The sequence below is a fragment of the Polypterus senegalus genome, chromosome 8 (assembly GCF_016835505.1).
Source record: "Polypterus senegalus isolate Bchr_013 chromosome 8, ASM1683550v1, whole genome shotgun sequence".
NCBI classification, from domain to species: domain Eukaryota; kingdom Metazoa; phylum Chordata; class Cladistia; order Polypteriformes; family Polypteridae; genus Polypterus; species Polypterus senegalus.
Genome location: NC_053161.1, coordinates 162,698,921 through 162,717,943, shown reverse-complemented (window position 1 = coordinate 162,717,943; position 19,023 = coordinate 162,698,921). Strand labels below are relative to the sequence as shown.

General features: G+C 39.4%; 1 protein-coding gene across 1 annotated transcript in view; it reads right to left on the bottom strand.

The window, feature by feature from the left end:
* Window positions 1-18,793, bottom strand: part of LOC120534663 (zinc finger protein 850-like) — a 38,099-nt gene extending 19,306 nt beyond the window's left edge. Inside the window, exons 1-3 of the mRNA XM_039762254.1 lie at window positions 18,505-18,793; window positions 13,632-14,078; window positions 8,499-9,444 (exon numbers count right to left, since the gene is read on the bottom strand). Coding sequence (XP_039618188.1) covers window positions 8,499-9,444; window positions 13,632-14,037 — 1,352 coding nt within the window. The 5' untranslated portion in view covers window positions 14,038-14,078; window positions 18,505-18,793. The remainder of the gene's footprint in view (window positions 1-8,498; window positions 9,445-13,631; window positions 14,079-18,504) is intronic.
* Window positions 18,794-19,023: the final 230 nt, after the last annotated feature.

The following is a 19,023-nucleotide window of genomic DNA, read 5'->3' as shown; positions in this document are numbered from 1 at the left end:
AATATTAATCGGCCGTAGTGACTATAAATGACAATTCACTCTAAGAGAGAACTAAAACTCCTGTTGTTACTTGCGAGTCGGGTTGTGCACTGTATGTAACACTGAATAAATCGAATGCAACAGCTCATGTACATGAACCGACGACCCCAAACTCGGATCACTTACCTTCTACCTTTGGATCGTGCTGTGCTTTTTAAAGTCGGCAGCTCAAACGCAAGGACCTATCACCTTACCACTTCAAATTTACTATTTACAAATGTAGTACACTTTTGCCTACCTCCGCTTTCGTCGCCTTTGATGACGTCACAGGCGGAGGCATTGCCGGCTATTTACGTGCACGCGCGTTCACTCGTTCTGGTTTTTATTAAGTGCGCGCTCCTACTGTCATCCCTGTTTCTGCTCAATTTTAAGTCAACCAAAATGACACCTTTCATTGGCAAACTAAAAAGATTACAATATGCAGGCTTTCGAGGCAACTCAGACCGCTTCTTCAGGTAAGATGGGGCTTGAATTGCCTCGAAAGATGCATATTGTAATCTTTTTAGTTAACCCATGAAAGGTGTCATTTTGCTTGACTTCTCATTGCATCCATAATGACTAACACGGTAAAACAACCTAGTGCCCAGTTTTAAATGAGAGGAAAGCAGTCTTCAAACAGACATTCGCATAAAGGTGTAATCTGTGTGAACTGAAAGGTCGCACTTGCGCTTAAAATGTGTAGTGCTGCATGTCCCAATAGAAGATACACTGTTTGAAAGAGAGACACTGACATGCGTTAAGTATAACACCTATCTCCTTTATCTTTATTTCCCATAAACCCCACTGCCATCTCTGAACTGCAGACCAATAGCACATAGCTAAATAATCAAACCCTATAATTATGACACAGTTCACATACATAACATGTAAATTGTGAAAGAAAAGCAACTTATGCAACAGAGCGTTCAAAAATATTTATTACACAGCAATGTAACAACGAGACTTAACCATGCAGTAAGTGCTTAAACTAGGAAGTGCATCGGTTTATATTACATTTCTTATCATCTATGCAAAATACTCTTCCTCCTTCTAGTTTTTCCCACCATTACTTAATGCCCATCACCTGGCCTTATGTCCATCTTTTGACTAAAACTTGCTAAGACTACTCCTTACCCCATGCAGGCGACTGAGACTTGCTTGCCGATCAGTTCCCCCTGCTAAGTTGGAATCAGGAGGACTCAGATATAAGAAATTGGTCTGCTTCAAATTAATTATTGCACAAGAATCCCTCAAGGCTGCAGGTTCAGGCAGCTGCATCTCTTAAAAGTCAAGAGCACTACGTTTTCTTATAAAATTTGCTTTCCTTGGCTTGTCATCACCTCATACTAGTGTTTAAGCAGGCAGACAGAGCAAATGGCCTTGAGCTGATCGAAAAAACAGACAAAAGCTTTTAACTTCTATGAGTTAAAGGTAGCTAATATAACACATTTTATTTTAAATTAATTAAAAGCATTGATATAAGAAAATGGGTGACACAGTGGCACAGCGGTAGCACTGCTGCCTCGCAGTAAGGAGACCTGGGTTCGCTTCCTGTGTCCTCCCTTTGTGGAGTTTGCATGTTCTCCCCGTGTCTGCGTGGGTTTCCTCTGGGTGCTCTGGTTTCCTCCCACAGTCCAAAGACATGCAGGTTAAGTGCATTGGCGCCTCTAAATTGTCCTGTGTGTGTGTGTGCGCCCTGTATTAGGCTGGCGCCCTGCCCGGGGTTTGTTTCCTGACTTGCGCCCTGGGATTGGCTCCAGCAGACCCCCCGTGACCCTATACTTAGGATATAGCAGGTTAGATAATGGATGGATGGATATAAGAAAATATTAATGCAGAGATTTAAATTCTATGTGTATATTTTCTAAAATAGTGGCCTGTTTAGTTCTCAGCAGCTGTATTTTAAGACAATGGGCTGTTCAACTCTCTCAGAGTACACCATGTCTTGACTTATCATTATCTGAAGTTTTAAACTTAGCAGCAAAAAAGGAGTTGACTTTGTGTCCTATTAATGAACAATGACTGAGGATATTGAGGGGGCTGATTACAGGGTTCAAGAATACGCACAAGTGTGATGATAACAAGACTCCTTGAAACATTTCCCTTCTAATATTAATGATGGACTTGTAACTTGGCATTTGTTATATTAAAGCTGAAGGGTTGTCTACAAGTGGTAAAGGATTATTTGAAATTCAACTCATGATAGCAGGGTGGATTTTATACACTTCCAAACATTTATGAATCCAAGTGCACGGTATACCATTAAAGTCTTTTCGACAGTTAATCCAAGCCACACTCAGTTTTTTTCTTCCCTTCTTGCAGCTCTCCATAATTACTTTATTTAACAATAGCTGGTCTTCAGTGCTATGTGACGTTGTTTTATTTCAATTTCTGTTCTGTTGCCATTATGTTTTTTTCGATCCTGGTGATTGTAAATTCTATTGGTGCCTGCTGCTGCAAAGGTCTTCTGTGTGTTTAGATACATTATGGGAAGGGAGTTATTTGGTTTGCTCTGGTGTTGGAAGTATGAATGTCATTCCTGGGGTAAGCCTCTGTGGCGTCATCTACGAATGTTTCATTAACATGTTTTTACACTCTGACATATTCTGGTGTGCTGCCGTTAGCTGTTTGAGCCAGAAGTTGGATGTGCTGCCTTGGCTATGCATTTTCCAGTTAGCAGTGGTTCTGAGTGTGGTGGCTGCTTCTTCCATTGCCAACTGAAGCCATTTTTGAAATGACTTTCTTTTCAAGGTCTGTCTGTAGTTTGATTAACCAGTCTGCTTCTTTATTGTGCTCTTGAACAATCTCATACAGTCGACCCTTGATATACAATTGGCCAGCGAACAACTTGATTAACAACCAAAATTTTTGTTTTGATTTACAACCAGCATCTTGCGTTATGACCCGAATGCGGTCACGTGCATCCGCTTATTTGATTGTAAACAAACAGCCGAGAGCATTCGTAAGCGTCAGTCGGAGCCCAGATACATGTGTTTGTAGACGTAATTTCAGTCAGTGCAGTGATTTATCTATACTAATAAAAGGCAAAGCCCTCACTGACTGACTCACTCACTCACTCACTGACTCATCACTAATTCTCCAACTTCCCGTGTAGGTAGAAGGCTGAAATTTGGCAGGCTCATTCCTTACAGCTTACTTACAAAAGTTGGGTTTCATTTCGAAATGCTACACGTAATGGTCATAACTGGAAGCTATTTTTCTCTATATACTGTAATGGAGTTGAGCTGGACGGCCGTGGGGGGCGGAGTTTCATGTGACATCATCACGCCTCCCACGTAATCACGTGAACTGACTATCAACACAGTACATAGAAAACCAGGAAGAGCTAAAAAATAGCGCTGAACAAAACATGCATTATATAATTGAGAAGGCAGCAAAACAATAAGAAGTGAGCGACTGACATTTACAACCATATTCATGAGTGCTGCTACTTCGGAAACAAAGCATGGTGTAAACCTAAAGTTTAAATTAAGTTCATAGACAGGCTGCCACTGGCGTTTGTAATTTAGTGCCTGCCCATATAAGGCCGTCCGTCAGCGGCAATCCAATAGAAACACTGCCGCTAAATATTCACGGGTGAGGGACTGTGCTTATGCACAGGAAGATGAGATGGTCAGGGTGGTGTTTGGCACAAACTCAGCGAAACTGCGAGAGAAACTTTTAAGTGCCGTGTCTTAGCTAACATTAAATACAGCTGTGGACATCACACGAGATGGCACCAGCACAGCTGGGAAACTTCGATGCATGTACACCGAGCGGCTCACGTGAACTGACGCAGTGCACAGACAAAAAGCAACAGTTCCAAAGAGTGCTGAACAAAAACTGAATTACACAATTGAGAAGGCAGCAAAAAAATATGAAGCGTCTGATACATAGAATCATATTCATAAGTGCAGCTACTGCAGAAACAAAGCACACGGTGGAAAAAGTCAATGTCCCGCTAAAGGAAGACAGTGTAAAAAAAAACGGGCATGCAGTGTGTCACATCTCAGATAAAGAAGAAGACGAGCTGTTTATTGATGCAGTAAGAAACGAATCGATGAATGAAACCTGTCATCTTTACAACGATTGACAAACACGGATTGTAACTTGAACACAACACATCCTACAAATACGAACCTGATTGACAGAAATAATGATAATCAAATCCTTGATGACAGCAACACTCAATAACACTCACAAAACAATTACTGTATATTGACAATCATGTTACGTTAGTTTTAAAATGTTTCCTTTTCTTTTTCATAACTTCTTTAACAAACTACTTCTCCGCTGCGAATATATATATATACCCCGATCTACATACTTTCAAATAGACAAGCCACACACCGTGGCACAATTGTAGAGGCTTCGCCTCTAGCGCCGACATCCGAGGTTCAATTCCCGAGAGGGGAGTATGTACACGCGCTTCCCGATTCATTTTACCCTCGCATCTCCTTGGTTTGGGACGTATGAAAAAATATGCGGTTAACGCAGAATCATGTTACGTTATTTTTAAAAGTTTACTTTTCTTAGCACAAGCACAGCTGAGAAGCTTCGATGCATGTACTCCATAACGCGTTAAAAAAATAAAGCATTTAATCACACTTTTAATTCCAAGCAAAGGGGAACTTTTGTCAATGCATGATTTCCTGGTACATCGATAACACTGATGCACACATCACAGCTACAAAAATGTTAGAGTCGGAATAAAGCGCGTTCCTAAGGCTGATCGGAGGCAAATTTCATTTCAAAAGACTACCCGAGCGAAGCCTTGATAAAAGCGTGGTTTTATGCACACTGAAAAGCAAGCAATATTAAATGCATTACAGAAAGCGGACTTTGTGGCTCTTACTGGGGATCATTGGACTTCCGTGACCGTTAGTAATTCTAATTACATCTAATTACAAAATGTTTAATGATCACACTGTTTTAGCCTAATGTACAAAATAATTTTGGCTGAGGTTACTCAGTTTAAAGATTAAGTTGGTCAAATTACCTTTTATGTTTCTGACTTATTTTTTTAAGAAGAAAAACTGCACTTTATGCTGAAATTTTGGTTATCATTATTTAAAGAAAATACTATTCTGAAAATGTACTTAAAGTACTTAAACTACCACTTTATTTTTTAGTCTGCCCAATTTTAACCAGGGATGATATTTTTGTTTCTATTTTGAATTCAAATGCAGTTTAAAAGCATTTTTTTTTCAGAAATTAAAACAGCTTGAGCTTACAATATTCATGTCCATGTCTATTATTTGATTCTGTCGCCCACTAAAACCCTTTTAAATTAAAAAAAAAATGTGCGATTTGGGGCAAATTTACGTGTGCGATTACATACGATTAATCAAGATTAATTCTTACACAGCCTCTAATTAATTGGATTAATTTTGTTAATCGAGTCCCACCCCTAATATATATATATGTAGATATATATATATATGTAGATTTGTATATATATGTGTATATACAGTATATATGTAAATATGTATATGTGTGTGTATATATATATATATATATATATATATATATATTTATATGTATATATGTCTATATTTGTATATGTATATATGTATATGTGTGTATATATATATACAGTATATGATGTATATATATATATATATATATATATGTTTATATATGCCAGCAACACTCATGACAATGACAAAACAATTACATTGTCAATCATGTTACGTTATTATTAAAATGTTTCCTTTTCTTTTTACTTCTCCGCTGCCAAGCGGGTATTTTGATATATATATATATATATATATAGCTAGATATGACAACACTACTCATATCAATGACAATACAATTACATAAACAATCATCTTACGTTATTTTTTAAATGTTTCCTTTTCTTTTTCATAACTTCTTTAACACACTACTTCTCCGCTGTGAAGCGCGGGTATTCTGCTAGTCTATATATATAATTCACTAAGACCATGGCAAGCAAGACGCATAATTGCTAAGGAAGGAAGAGAAGGTAACAAAGGTAAAGAAAGCGATTTTTAAGGGATGGTAGCTAGCAGGCTGGTGTGGCACATGATGATGTCATCAAGCTGAGTCAGCACCGGCTTGCTTTGGAGTGCATTATTGCAGCAGTTCACTACACGACCAGCTTTGAACTGAGTGCTCGACTACTGTCATTATTAACTTGAGAAACAGCGATCACAATCGAAACGAAGAAGGAAATTGTGTGGAAATATGAGAGTGACGTTCGTGCGACTGATCTCGCTAGTATGTACAGCATGTTAAAATCCACCATCTCGACAATTTTGCAAAGAAAAGATTTGCATAAGGAGGCTCCTTCTAAACAATATCCACCTTCCGTTTCATTCTCCTCCTCCTCCTCCCTTCCTGCAGCCCAAAGATGTCAAATTAAATGGTGAGTACAGTATGAAATTGTTGTTTCTGGTTGGCTAGGCACTTTTTATAACTTTTTGGTTAGTATATTAGAAAAATTATTGGTGTTTTGGTAAATTATGCACATTATACAACCCTTTTTTATTATGAAAAGGTTAAGTAAGTGTTGCTGTGGGAGGTTCGGAGCACATTATGGGTATTTCCATTATTTCTTATGAGAAAAATAGTCTTGACTTACAACCAACTTGAGTTACAACCAGCCCTCGCAAACAAATTGAGTTTGTAAGTCAAGGGTCCACTGTATATATTTATTTCTCTGAGAAATTCGATTTCTTCACTGTCTAGTATTATAGTCACTTCTATGTTGCCTTGTCAAAATTTTGTACATCTTTTATGGGTTTTCCCTGAACAATCATGATATGTACGTTCTCTTTGTGTTTTTGTTTGTTTTCAGTGCATTTTCAGCTTCTGCCAGCATTTTGCATTGTTTTACTTGACAATGTGAAGTTCAAGGCTTCGTATGTTAATGGACAATGCTGTGATTTCAGTAGTTGCATATTTTGGTTTGCTCTTTGGGGGATTTAAATCCTTGCCTGTATGCCTTGATTAATAACACTCCCCTACACAGATTCTTAATTTTACTTCATTTTCCATTGTGGATTATTCTTTTCTCCTTACTCTGTACTGTTACTTAAAAAGTGATGTGGCTTGCTTTATTTCAGTTAAGACTTTGTTGACTTTAGCTATAATACTGCATATGGTGTTATTTAATGATATTCTCAATAATTTCTTTCTACTCTGTATTTCTGCGTAGTTGTCCATATTAGGCAGGTGCAGAAGGTCTTCTTTTATTTCCTGGATAACTTTGTGCTTTATTGTGGGGTCCTTTTCTACTTTTTCCTGGCATTTTCTCTAGTTGATATTTCCTTTTAGAATTTAGCCAAGGTACTGATAATGTTTTTACTGATAGTTTTCTATTTCTGGTCACTCCTTTCTGCTGGCCATCTGGTGCTGTTATATTTGTGGCCTTTGAAAATTTGACATTTGTTGTGGCCTTTAATTTTACGTTTTTCCATTTTTAGCTCTTTCAAAATACATCTCTCATGGCTCTTTGTAAAACTTTATTTAAGAACTGGCTGCTAATAAGGACATTCCACTTTTGTATGATTATCATTTTTTGAGTTGTGTTACACATGCGCGTCAGAGGAGCACCTTCTGGGCTCATCAGAGACGTACTGTACCACCTTAGGATGAGAGGGGGCACGGTCATTAATGGTGTTGTCACCCTTTCTCTGCACAGCTCAGAGAAGACTCCCTATGACAGCAATTGACTCCGACCCTTCTCGTCAAGAGCTATAAGAAGCCCAGGCTCCCTAGGAGAGAGCATCACTTATTGGACTAAGCTGACTGCAGGATGGAGCTCCATTCTAGTTGAGAGATCACTGAAACAATGGGTCCAGTATGCCTACCAAGGCTATCTTCTTTGAATTTTGGACTCTGCTGTTGGTACTTAACCATTGTGTGCTGTTTTTGTTTAAAGATTAGACAGGACAATCCAGCTGGCATCCCAAAGTTTTCATTTTTTAGACTGTGTTATTCCCCCACTCAATGACAGTGGATATGTTCGTATTTTGTTGTTTTGTATTTTTTAATCTCATTACAAATATGCCTTTTTTTCTTAAACTTAGTTTGCCTGTTGATGGTTTCATTTTGTAATAAATGCCACACCATGAGGTCTCCTCCTCATTCCTTCTCCTCAGGGCCAGTATTTCTGGACTTCTTGCATTAAAGTAGCAGTACGTGATGTTCTCTTTATCTTCAATTAACCTCTGGCTTGTGTCCAGTTCTCTTAATTTCTTGGTCATGTCATGCTTTTATGGTCCAATCAGTTCCGCCTGTGGTGGGGTCAGCAATACTGTCCACCTGGACTGAAACCATATTGGAGGTCTTCTCTTCATCTCTAGACAATTCAGCCAGCATGAATACAAGAAGAATAGATTCTCATTAGAGAGTTTTGATATAGATGTTGCACAACGAAGATCCCCCATGTGAAGGGACTCCTCAGGACTTTTAGTTAGGTAGGTTATATTTTACTTTTTCAACCACTAACTTACTCCTTCAACTCTTCCTCCTTCTCTTGTGTATGGACTGTAAAGTGTCTCTTAAGACTGATCATATGAGCAAATAGTTTGCCACATTCAGAACAACAAACCTTCTCTCCTGTGTGAACTGTAGAGTGTCTCTTAAGGCTGATCATATGCCCAAATTGTTTGCCACATTCAAAACAGCAATACGGCTTCTCTCCTGTGTGAATTCGCTTATGGCTCTGAAGATTACCTAGTCGTGAGAATTGTTTGCCACATTCAGAACAGCAAAATGGTCTCTCTCCAGTGTGAATTCTTGAATGGGTCCTAAGTCCACTGCTTTGCGAAAACTCTTTGCCGCATTTTGAACAGCAATATGGTTTCTCTCCAATGTGAATTTTTTTGTGGCTCTGAAGATGGCTCCTTTGCATAAACTCTTTGCCACACTGAGAACAGCAATATGGCTTCTCTCCAGTGTGAATTCTACTATGTCTCCGGAGAGTACTCCTGTCACAAAATTGTTTCCCGCATTCCAAACAGCAATATGGCTTCTCCCCAGTGTGACTTCTTTTATGGCTCTGAAGATGGCTCTTTCTCAAAAACTGCTTGCCACACTGAGAACAGCAATATGGCTTCTCACCAGAGTGAATTTTTTTATGATTCTGAAGAATACTCCTTTGACGGAATTGTTTACCACATTCATTACAGCAGTATGACTTCTCGCCAGTGTGAATCCTAATATGTATCCTAAGATTACTCCTGTGACAGAATCGTTTCCCACATTCAGAACAGCAATATGGCTTCTCTCTGGTGTGAATTTTGGAGTGTATCTGAAGAGTACTTCTGTAACAGAATTGCTTACCACACTCATTACAGCAATAGGGCTTCTCTCCAGTATGAGTTCTAGTGTGTATCTGAAGAGTACTTTTGTAACAGAACTGTTTTCCACATTCAGAACACATGTGAGGTTGGATTCCTGTATGAAGTTTAAAAAAAAAAAAAAAAAAAGCTTATTTTCAACCCAATGCCCCATTATTCTAATTAAATCACATTAGCTAAATTCAGCATGAAATTAGTAACAAATTTTTAAAAGCAAAAGCTGTTGTAAAAATGAAGCTGCACATAATAAGAAACACAACTTATTCTTTTTCCCCTTCTATGATAAAATTACTCACCATATATGCAAGTTTACTATACCCAAGTAGCAGTAAACTATGTAGATCACGTAAAATAAACTCAATCAACAAGAGTACTGGTTACTTTTTTAACTTTATTACAGGACTCAATAATAATTTTGCTATCATACTCTTAAAATATTTAAAATTCTAGATTTCATTTGATTACTGGAGGTAAAAAAATGATCATGATATCAAAGTGAGTTTTATTTCTAAAACAGTGTCATGGGAAGCATGTGAAATACACATTTAATAATCAGAATGTTCTCTGACATTTCTCCAAAATTAGACCAAAGCCAATTAAATTCCAAAACATATACCAAAATTACTTGTTTAAACCACAAAAAAAGAGAGGAATAAACAAAGTAATGTATTAAATGTACAGTCCTGAATGAGCTTCAGTACTTTGGGAGAGAAAACAGAAAATGAGAGACATTGGATTACTGCAGTTATTTGTGTCTGATCTGGATGGGACGTGGCAGGTGAAACCAGGACTGGTCAGCTTTGTGACAAACTACTTCCATTTATATTCTCCACTATAATGTTAATGTATGTGTACTGTAACTTATTTGTTGATCAAATTGAAATCAATGCATTTTATTGTTTGTTGAATATGTTTTGTGTGGTTGCGTCCAGCAGGGGGTGCCTGTCTACCTGTTCTTTATTGAAATGCAGGACACTCTTGAGCCAATATTTATTTATATATAAACTGCTCAAAAAAATTAAAGGAACACTTTGAAAACACATCAGATCTCAATGGGAAAAAGAAATCCTCCTGGATATCTATACTGATATAGACTGGGTAATGTGTTAGGAACGAAAAGATGCCACATCGTTTGATGGAAATGAAAATGATCAACCTACAGAGCCCTGAATTCAAAGACGCCCCAAAAATCAGAGTGAAAAAATGATGTGGCAGGCTAGTCCATTTTGCCAAAATTTAATCGCAGCAACTCAAAATTGTACGCAGCACTTTGTATGGCCCCTGTGTTCTTGTATACATGCCTGACAACATCGGTGCATACTTCTAATGAGATGACAGATGGTGTTGTGGGGGATCTCCTCCCAGATCTGGACCAGGGCATCACTGAGCTCCTGGACAGTCCGAGGTGCAACCTGGTGGCATTGGATGGACCAAAACATAATGTCCCAGAGGTGTTCTATTGGATTTAGGTCAGGAAAGTGTGGTGGCCAGTCAATGGTATCAATTCCTTCATCCTCCAGGAACTGCCTGCATACTCTCACCACATGAGGTCAGAAATTGTCATGCACCAGGAGCCACTGTACCAGCATAGGGTCTGACAATGGGTCCAAGGATTTCATCCTGATACCTAATGGCAGACAAGGTGCCTTTGTCAAGCCTGTAGCGGTCTGTGTGACCCTCCATGGATATGCCTCCCCAGACAATCATTAACCCACCACCAAACTGCTCATGCTAAATGATGTTACAGGCAGCATAATGTTCTCCATGGCTTCTCCAGACCCTTTCACTTCTGTCACGTGCTCAGGGTGAACCTGCTCTCATCTGTAAAAAGCACAGGGCACAAGTGGTGCATCTGCCAATTCTGGTATTCTATGGCGAATGCCAATCGAGCTGCATGCTGCTGGGCAGTGAGCTCAGGGCCCATTAGAGGACATGGGGCCCTTGGGTCACCCTCATGAAGTCTTTCTGGTTGTTTGGTCAGAGACATTCACACCAGTGGCCTGCTGGAGGTCATTTTGTAGGGCTCTGGCAGTGCTCATCCTGTTCCTCCTTGCCCAAAGGAGCAGATACTGGTCCTGCTGATGGGTTATGGACCTTCTATGGGCCTCTCCAGCTCTCCTAGAGTAACTGCTTGTCTCCTAGAATCTCCTCCATGCCCTTGAGACTGTGCAGGGAGACACAGCAAACCTTCTGGCAATGACACGTATTGATGTGCCATCCTGGAGAAGTTGGACTAGCTGTGCAACCTCTGTAGGGTCCAGGTATCGCCTCATGCTACCAGTAGTGACACTGACTGTAGCCAAATGCAAAACTAGTGAAGAAACAGTCAGAAAAGATGAGGAGGGAAAAATGTCAGTGGCCTCCACCTGTTAAACCATTCCTGTTTTGGGGGTCATCTCATTGTTGCCCCTCTAGTGCATCTGTTGTTAATTTCATTAACACCACAGCAGCTGAAACTGATTAACAACCCCCTCTGCTACTTAACTGACCAGATTAATATCCCATAAGTTTCATTGACTTTATGCTATACTCTGATTAAAAAGTGTTCCTTTAATTCTTTTGAGCAGTATATATACTCACCTAAACGATTATTAGAAGCACCATACTAATAAGGTGCTTGACCCCCTTTCGCCTTCAGAACTGCCTTAATTCTACGTGGCATTGATTCAACAAGGTGCTGAAAGCATTCTTTAGAAATGTTGGCCCATATTGATAGGATAGCATCTTGCAGTTGATGGAGATTTGTGGGATGCATATCCAGGGCATGAAGCTCCCGTTCCACCACATCCCAAAGATGCTCTATTGGGTTGAGATCTGGCGACTGTGGGGGTCATTTTAGTACAGTGAACTCATTGTCATGTTCAAGAAACCAATTTGAAATGATTCGAGCTTTGTGACATTGTGGATTATCCTGCTGGAAGTAGCCATCAGAGGATGGGTACATGGTGGTCAGGAAGGGATGGACATGGTCAGAAACAATGCTCAGGTAGCCCGTGGCATTTAAACCATGCCCAATTGGCACTAAGGGGCCTAAAGTGTGCCAAGAAAACATCCCCCACACCATTACACCACCACCACCAGCCTGCACAGTGGTAACAAGCCATGATGGATCCATGTTCTCATTCTGTTTACGCCAAATTCTGACTCTACCATTTGAATGTCTCAACAGAAATCGAGACTCATCAGACCAGGCAACATTTTTCCAGTCTTCAGCTGTCCAATTTTGGTGAGCTTGTGCAAATTGTAGCCTCTTTTTCCTATTTGTAGTGGAGATGAGTGGTACCCGGTGGGGTCTTCTGCTGTTGTAGCCCATCCGCCTCAAGGTTGTGCGTGTTGTGGCTTCACAAATGCTTTGCTGCATACCTCGGTTGTAACGAGTGGTTATTTCAGTCAAAGTTGCTCTTCTATCAGCTTGAATCAGTCGGCCCATTCTCCTCTGACCTCTAGCATCAACAAGGCATTTTCGCCCACAGGACTGCCGCATACTGGATGTTTTTCCCTTTTCACACCGTACTTTGTAAACCCTAGAAATGGTTGTGCGTGAAAATCCCAGTAACTGAACAGATTGTGAAATACTCAGACCGGCCCGTCTGGCACCAACAAACATGCCACGCTCAAAATTGCTTAAATCACCTTTCTTTCCCATTCTGACATTCAGTTTGGAGTTCAGGAGATTGTCTTGACCAGGACCACACCCCTAAATGCACTGAAGCAACTGCCATGTGATTGGTTGATTAGAGAATTGCATTAATGAGAAATTGAACAGGTGTTCTTAATAATCCTTTAGGTGAGTGTGTGTGTGTATATATATATATATGTCACAGATGAGCGGGGACACTGCCCAGCCGGGACGCCTGGACAGTGTCCGAGTTGGACGATACTTCTCCTCCGCCATGAGAGGGCAGCCACCCGCGTCTGTCTGGGGGCCACGGGAACGGAGCTGGGACGCTCACCATTATGAACGGACGTGGCCACCGCCAGGGGGTGCCCGGACAATTGGGAAATCCTGGATGGCAGCACTTCCACCACACCAGAGAGAGAGTCACATGTGCGCAACAGAGAGAGAGAGAGGCGCGTGAGAGACAGAGACAGAGACAGAGAGAGAGAGACGGGCGTGCATCCAATGTTTCCTTTTCTTTTTTCATAACTTCTTTAACACACTACTTCTCTGCTGCGAATTGCAGGTATTTTGCTAGTTTCCTATAAAATGCACAAGCCTTTTCCCCTCTTTCAAGTACATACTCCATCCTTAAAACTTATACATTCATTTTATTTTACACTTACTTTTTCCAGACTTGTTTGTAGGTAGTGGCTGATCTTCCCAAGTTCTAACAGATAAGATTTCCTTAGTCCTCTTTGTATCAGACTGTAATGACTCGGACTTCACATCTATAGAAGGCTCCAGAGATGAACAGTGACTGCTTTGAAAATACACTAATCCATTTTGACACAGATAATGAAGATGGTCTTCCTTGACACTCTCCATACTTTCACATTTGTGTGTCTCAATACTAACAGACTTCTCTTCGGCTTCTTTTTTAATTCCCACCGAACCCAGTTCACAATCCTCATCCTTGATGCCCACACTCTTCTGTTTAGGGTGGATAGACTCCCATTCACAGTCCTCCTCCTTAACATTCACGGCCCTTTTCTCCATGTTAGCTTCACACGATTCTACTTTCAGATTCATCTAGATGTTACGGTAAATGGCAGATTTCTCACTCGCTCTCTCTGTGGAAAGAACAGAATTGAATTCCATCAAAACAGCACCATTCTGATCTAAAGACATTGAAAAATTTCACTTTACAACACCCTCTCAGTTAAAGTTTTACATCAAGTTAGAGATTTTAGAGTAGCAACACTATTGCGTACTGGAAGTGAAACAGACTTGGGAACGGAGTTAAAATCCAATGGGCTGGCAAAAGTCCAGCTTCCACAGTTGGAGGTCAGCAGCATTTAATACTTAGATTACATAAAGTGTTGTTACAGTACTATAATTGTGTTATAAAGAATGCTTATACAAGTAGGGCCTCAAACAGACACAGCAGGAAGGCGAAGATGAAGAGGAACTAAGCATCGCTGGAGCACACGGCCTGCACAGGAGAATTCAAGAATGTGAAATAATGGGTTTGCTAGCTTATGCACACTTCGCAATGTAAAGACCTCATCCTGTACTGACTTGGAATTAACAAGCTCTTAATTTCCCTGGCGAGAAACCACAGACGGATTAGCAGTACAGGAAAATTGTTTTTCTATTCAGTATAATCAAAGCATCTTATTCCATAAGGAGAAGCGCAGGCAGAATACATACATAAAATACACAACCTGGACTCAATTTTGCAGCAGTGTTAAAATTCATTTTCTGCTCAAGCAACTCATTTCTTAGTTACAACAGAGGCAGGCTAATGTCATTCTCAAATGGAAAAGAAGACCCTCACTTGAAATAATTTCCTTATTATATCTTCAATCTATTAGGTATGCACATCCCATGAGTGCCGAGTCATGCCTCCTTGTTATCCTTATTCTACATAAAACTTTACAAATGCACAGTAAATAATTTACATACAAATATACATTCACATTATTAAATCTACCAGTAATGGCGTACTGCACGATAACGAGCAGTGAATACACTTGACTTGAACACTCATAATTTTCATCCTCTTTCTCTGTACATTTAGCATTCGTTTGCTCAGAGGCTGATGCGCTTGCTGCTTCCTGAGCAGCTCTTCTTTTCTCCACCCTAGTGGCCCGCTTCTTCTCTTCTTTCGTCGGCATCTTTTCACGTTAAAACTCATTAAGTCAGTGTTTGTGTTGCAATTACTTAGTACATTTTCTTAAATTTTTCACTCAACCTGGCACTTAAGTCTTCAATCTGCATTAAGAATGATTTAAGATATGAAGAGGTAGGGGAAGTGACGCTGAAGGTGGTAGGGATGAGAACGGCGCCCGTACGCATGTGCCGCACACTGCCGAGAGTTGATTCTACAATAAAATAAAAAGAGGAATAACCTTGGAGGTAAATCATTACCCCAAAAGAAGCTAGTAGACATAGTACATGTGTACCAAATTTCAGTTTAATAGGTGAAAAGCTTTGTGAGCAACAGGCGATTTAAAATCCCAGACAGACAAGCAGACAGCCACAAATTGTCAAACGGAAATACAAACATCTGTTACTCCTTAACCAAACCAAACAAAAATGCCAAAACGATAACCTACTGTTAAACATTGGCCAACTAAAGCAGTTAGCCATTCTGACAATAGAGGAGTGCCCACAGGAAGGATTACATGGACTTTGTTATTTAGACTTTACGAAGAAGAAATTTAAATATAATGTAATTATGATCTTTTGTATAACTTTCAAAATTTTCATCCAAATATTTAGGGGGATCTTGTGCAATGGAAACATTACCTGTCAGCAGGGTGTTTACCAATAAAACTGGAAAAAGGTGCTTCATGATCATGGGCAGCAGCTAAATGATAGAACTCTTAACAAATGTTTGCCTTTTTTTTCCCTTTAAAATCTCTGAAACAGAATTTCAGCTTTGTTTTCCACAACTCTAAAGCGAAGTTTTATCTTCATTGATTTCATCTTGTGGAATGCAAACACTGAACAAATAAATAAATAAATAATAATATTAATAATAATTTAATATTTAACACAGTACTGAAACCCTATAAATACCAGATAATCCAAGTATTGTGATCTTGGCATAATGGAGGCCTTTTTGCCCCAGACTTCCTTAGAATTCCATTGTCTAGAGATTAGTGCTCACGATTTTACCAATTTGCCACGGGTTAACCCTAAACTGATGGGGAGATTGGAGCAGACAAAGCAACATTTTTTCAGGTTAAGGGTGAATCACATTCTTGAGAACATCAGTGGAAATAAAGGCAAAGTGCATTTAAAACTGAAGCCAGGAAGCACTTCTTTATGTGGAGTTGTGGGAATCTGAAACAAATTAAAGAGCCATGAAGTTGCAGAAACCTTAAACTTTAAGAATCTGGATGAGATATTGGGACAGCTTGGCTATTAGCTAAACAAACAGGCTTGATGGACTGAATGATTTACTCATTTGTCAAACTATGTTCTAATGATAAATCCATTATTGAACCTCATGAATATTCTAATTATATCATATATAGCTTTGCCAAGAAGAGGGATGTTGACCTTGAGAGTGCCTTGTAGCAGATGGAATAATCCACACAGCTTAGTCAAGTATGGCATGCTACATGCATCCAACGTATGGAACTTTGCATCAACATCACCACTATAGTCTGGTATAAGAAACAAAAACAGAAATCCTTGAGATATGGATAGAAAACCAGAGTCCCTATATGGAGCAGAGACCAACCATGTGCAAGAGCACACTTACAACATTTACATTCACCAATCTACTAAATCAGCACATGTTAAGAATGTGAGAGAAACCCCCAGTTTATAGATAGAAATAGTTTGGGACTGAAATTCAGACTCCTGGAGCTGTCAGTCTGTTAGGCTAAATATCAAATTTCTATTAGCTTCTCTAATTCTCATTTTCCGACATTTCTGATTTGGGCTTTAGCACAAAACCATAAAGGTTTTCAAAATTTTATACGCTAAAGTGCAATAAATCAAAAAACCAAAGTGACGTATGTTATCTAATTAGATTAAGCAGGCTTCAGAGAGTGTTAGACTGTGTTACTTTATAAATACATACATACTGATGATATCCAAACTTTGTTAATTATTAATATTCAGCATATAGACCTACAGGTAAGTTAACAGACGAGTAACAGTATGGGACTAGATGTTTCCTCCACTATATGCTGTATACTTACAGATATACAGCTCATATCCACAGTCACAGACTCCAGTCAATTCTGTTTGTTTCTTTGTTTTACTAATCAGTAGCATAAAGCTTGACTCCTCACAGCTCTTTCAACAGCTGAACAGTTACCACTTCTGTGATCTTCCTTGAACTTGGCACCATGGATTCAGTGGAAAAACAAACCAAAGTGATGCGTGTGAAGAATTTACCTCCTCCTTTTATTTGAGGACACAACTGAAGGAATATCTGGAAAGAATGAATTCGAGCAGGGGATGGTGGGGTCGCTGGGTGTTTTGAAGCAGATGTGGCCATGTTGTATTTCAGTTTGCTTCTAATTGGTTTCATTTTTGACCCATTTTAGTAAACTTGAATAGTTGTTTGGGAAGTGCCCAATTTAAAAATGGAGCAACTTGAAAGCTGCCTAATTCTTCATTGAGAATGGATGAGTGAGAGTCTGTTTCCTGCACCTGCATTTGAATAAGTGGGAGGAGGGAGACAGTATGGGGAGAGAAACAGAAAAGGGAATGGTGGGATGTGAATGCAGAGCCACCAGACTTTAACTCTGTGCAGGTGAGAGATAGAAAAAGAAAAGAAAAAAAAAAAAAAAGAACAAAACTGGGTCAATAGGACCATTTAGGTTTGGTTTGTCTTGAGCATTTGTACCTGCAGTTTTTTTGTCATTTTATCAAAGTAAGAGATTCAGGAATCCAGTATGAAGATGAATTCCCTGTACACAGAGAGAGAAGAAATACTTCACTCGTTTCTACAAGGAACAGCATTTGAAACAGCAATGGTTTTGCAGCTTAACATCTGACAGCCTGACAAGAATATAAACCTCTTGATACTCCTGGAGGGGGACTGTTACTTCATTAATCATTCACTTATCATTTGTACTGTTCGTTTGATGTGCTGTTTACTGGGTAGTAAATGTGCTAGAGAGACAGAGAGAAAGAAACTCTATATGGTTAATTACTGGGCATATTCAGTTGCCCTAAAATGGAAAAATAAAAACAGCTTTATGTTAAAATCAAGCATTTTTACGTAAGAATATAAAGAACAGATCTGTATTTGAAAAAGGCATAGACATTGAATAGGAGAGTCTGCCCTGTTAAATGAAGAACTGACACTTTTATTTTTTTAATTCGAATAAATGTTAAACACCTGAAATGTAAATAGTTGTGCACTGCATTTTCACTTACTACTGCAAAATCTAATAAATAAAAGCAATTAAGTAGTGTACCAATATTTAAACCTGTACATTTAATCGAAATTAGTTAACGTATGTATGTATTGAGAATGGAGCTGTTTAAAGGAAAGAGAAAAAGCAAAAATAATAAATTACATACCTTTTAAAAAGAATTCGGGGATTTGTCAATGGACAAAAGGGTGAAGTAAGCGCTACACAAAACTGAAACTCAATAACGGGCATTGAACCGTAGACACCATTGGATAGAAAGTCCGGCGGGTGCGTTAAATAGGCTAACTCGAACGAACATCTAATCTTTGATTCAAGCCGCGTGCACTAACTGGACTGAATGAAAACTCACACATCTATAAAGTGACAACCCCAAATCCAGGGGACTCACCCACTCTCACTCTGTCATGTACTGCATTTTAAATTCGTCCGCACTATTGGCTCACCTGTACACACTGAAAAAAGCAACCTCTACTGCACAGTACCAGGTGATGCCGTGGCTTCAGTTTCCGTCGACCTACATGACGTCACGCGGCACTCCGCCATTGGATGTTGTGGGGTATGTGTAATTTGATTGGCTCCTCCACGAAGCGGAGCTCTCTGTGCTGCTCGACTTTATTGGAAAGGTTGAATGCAAATGTATAATAGTAATAATATGCGCCTTTAAAGT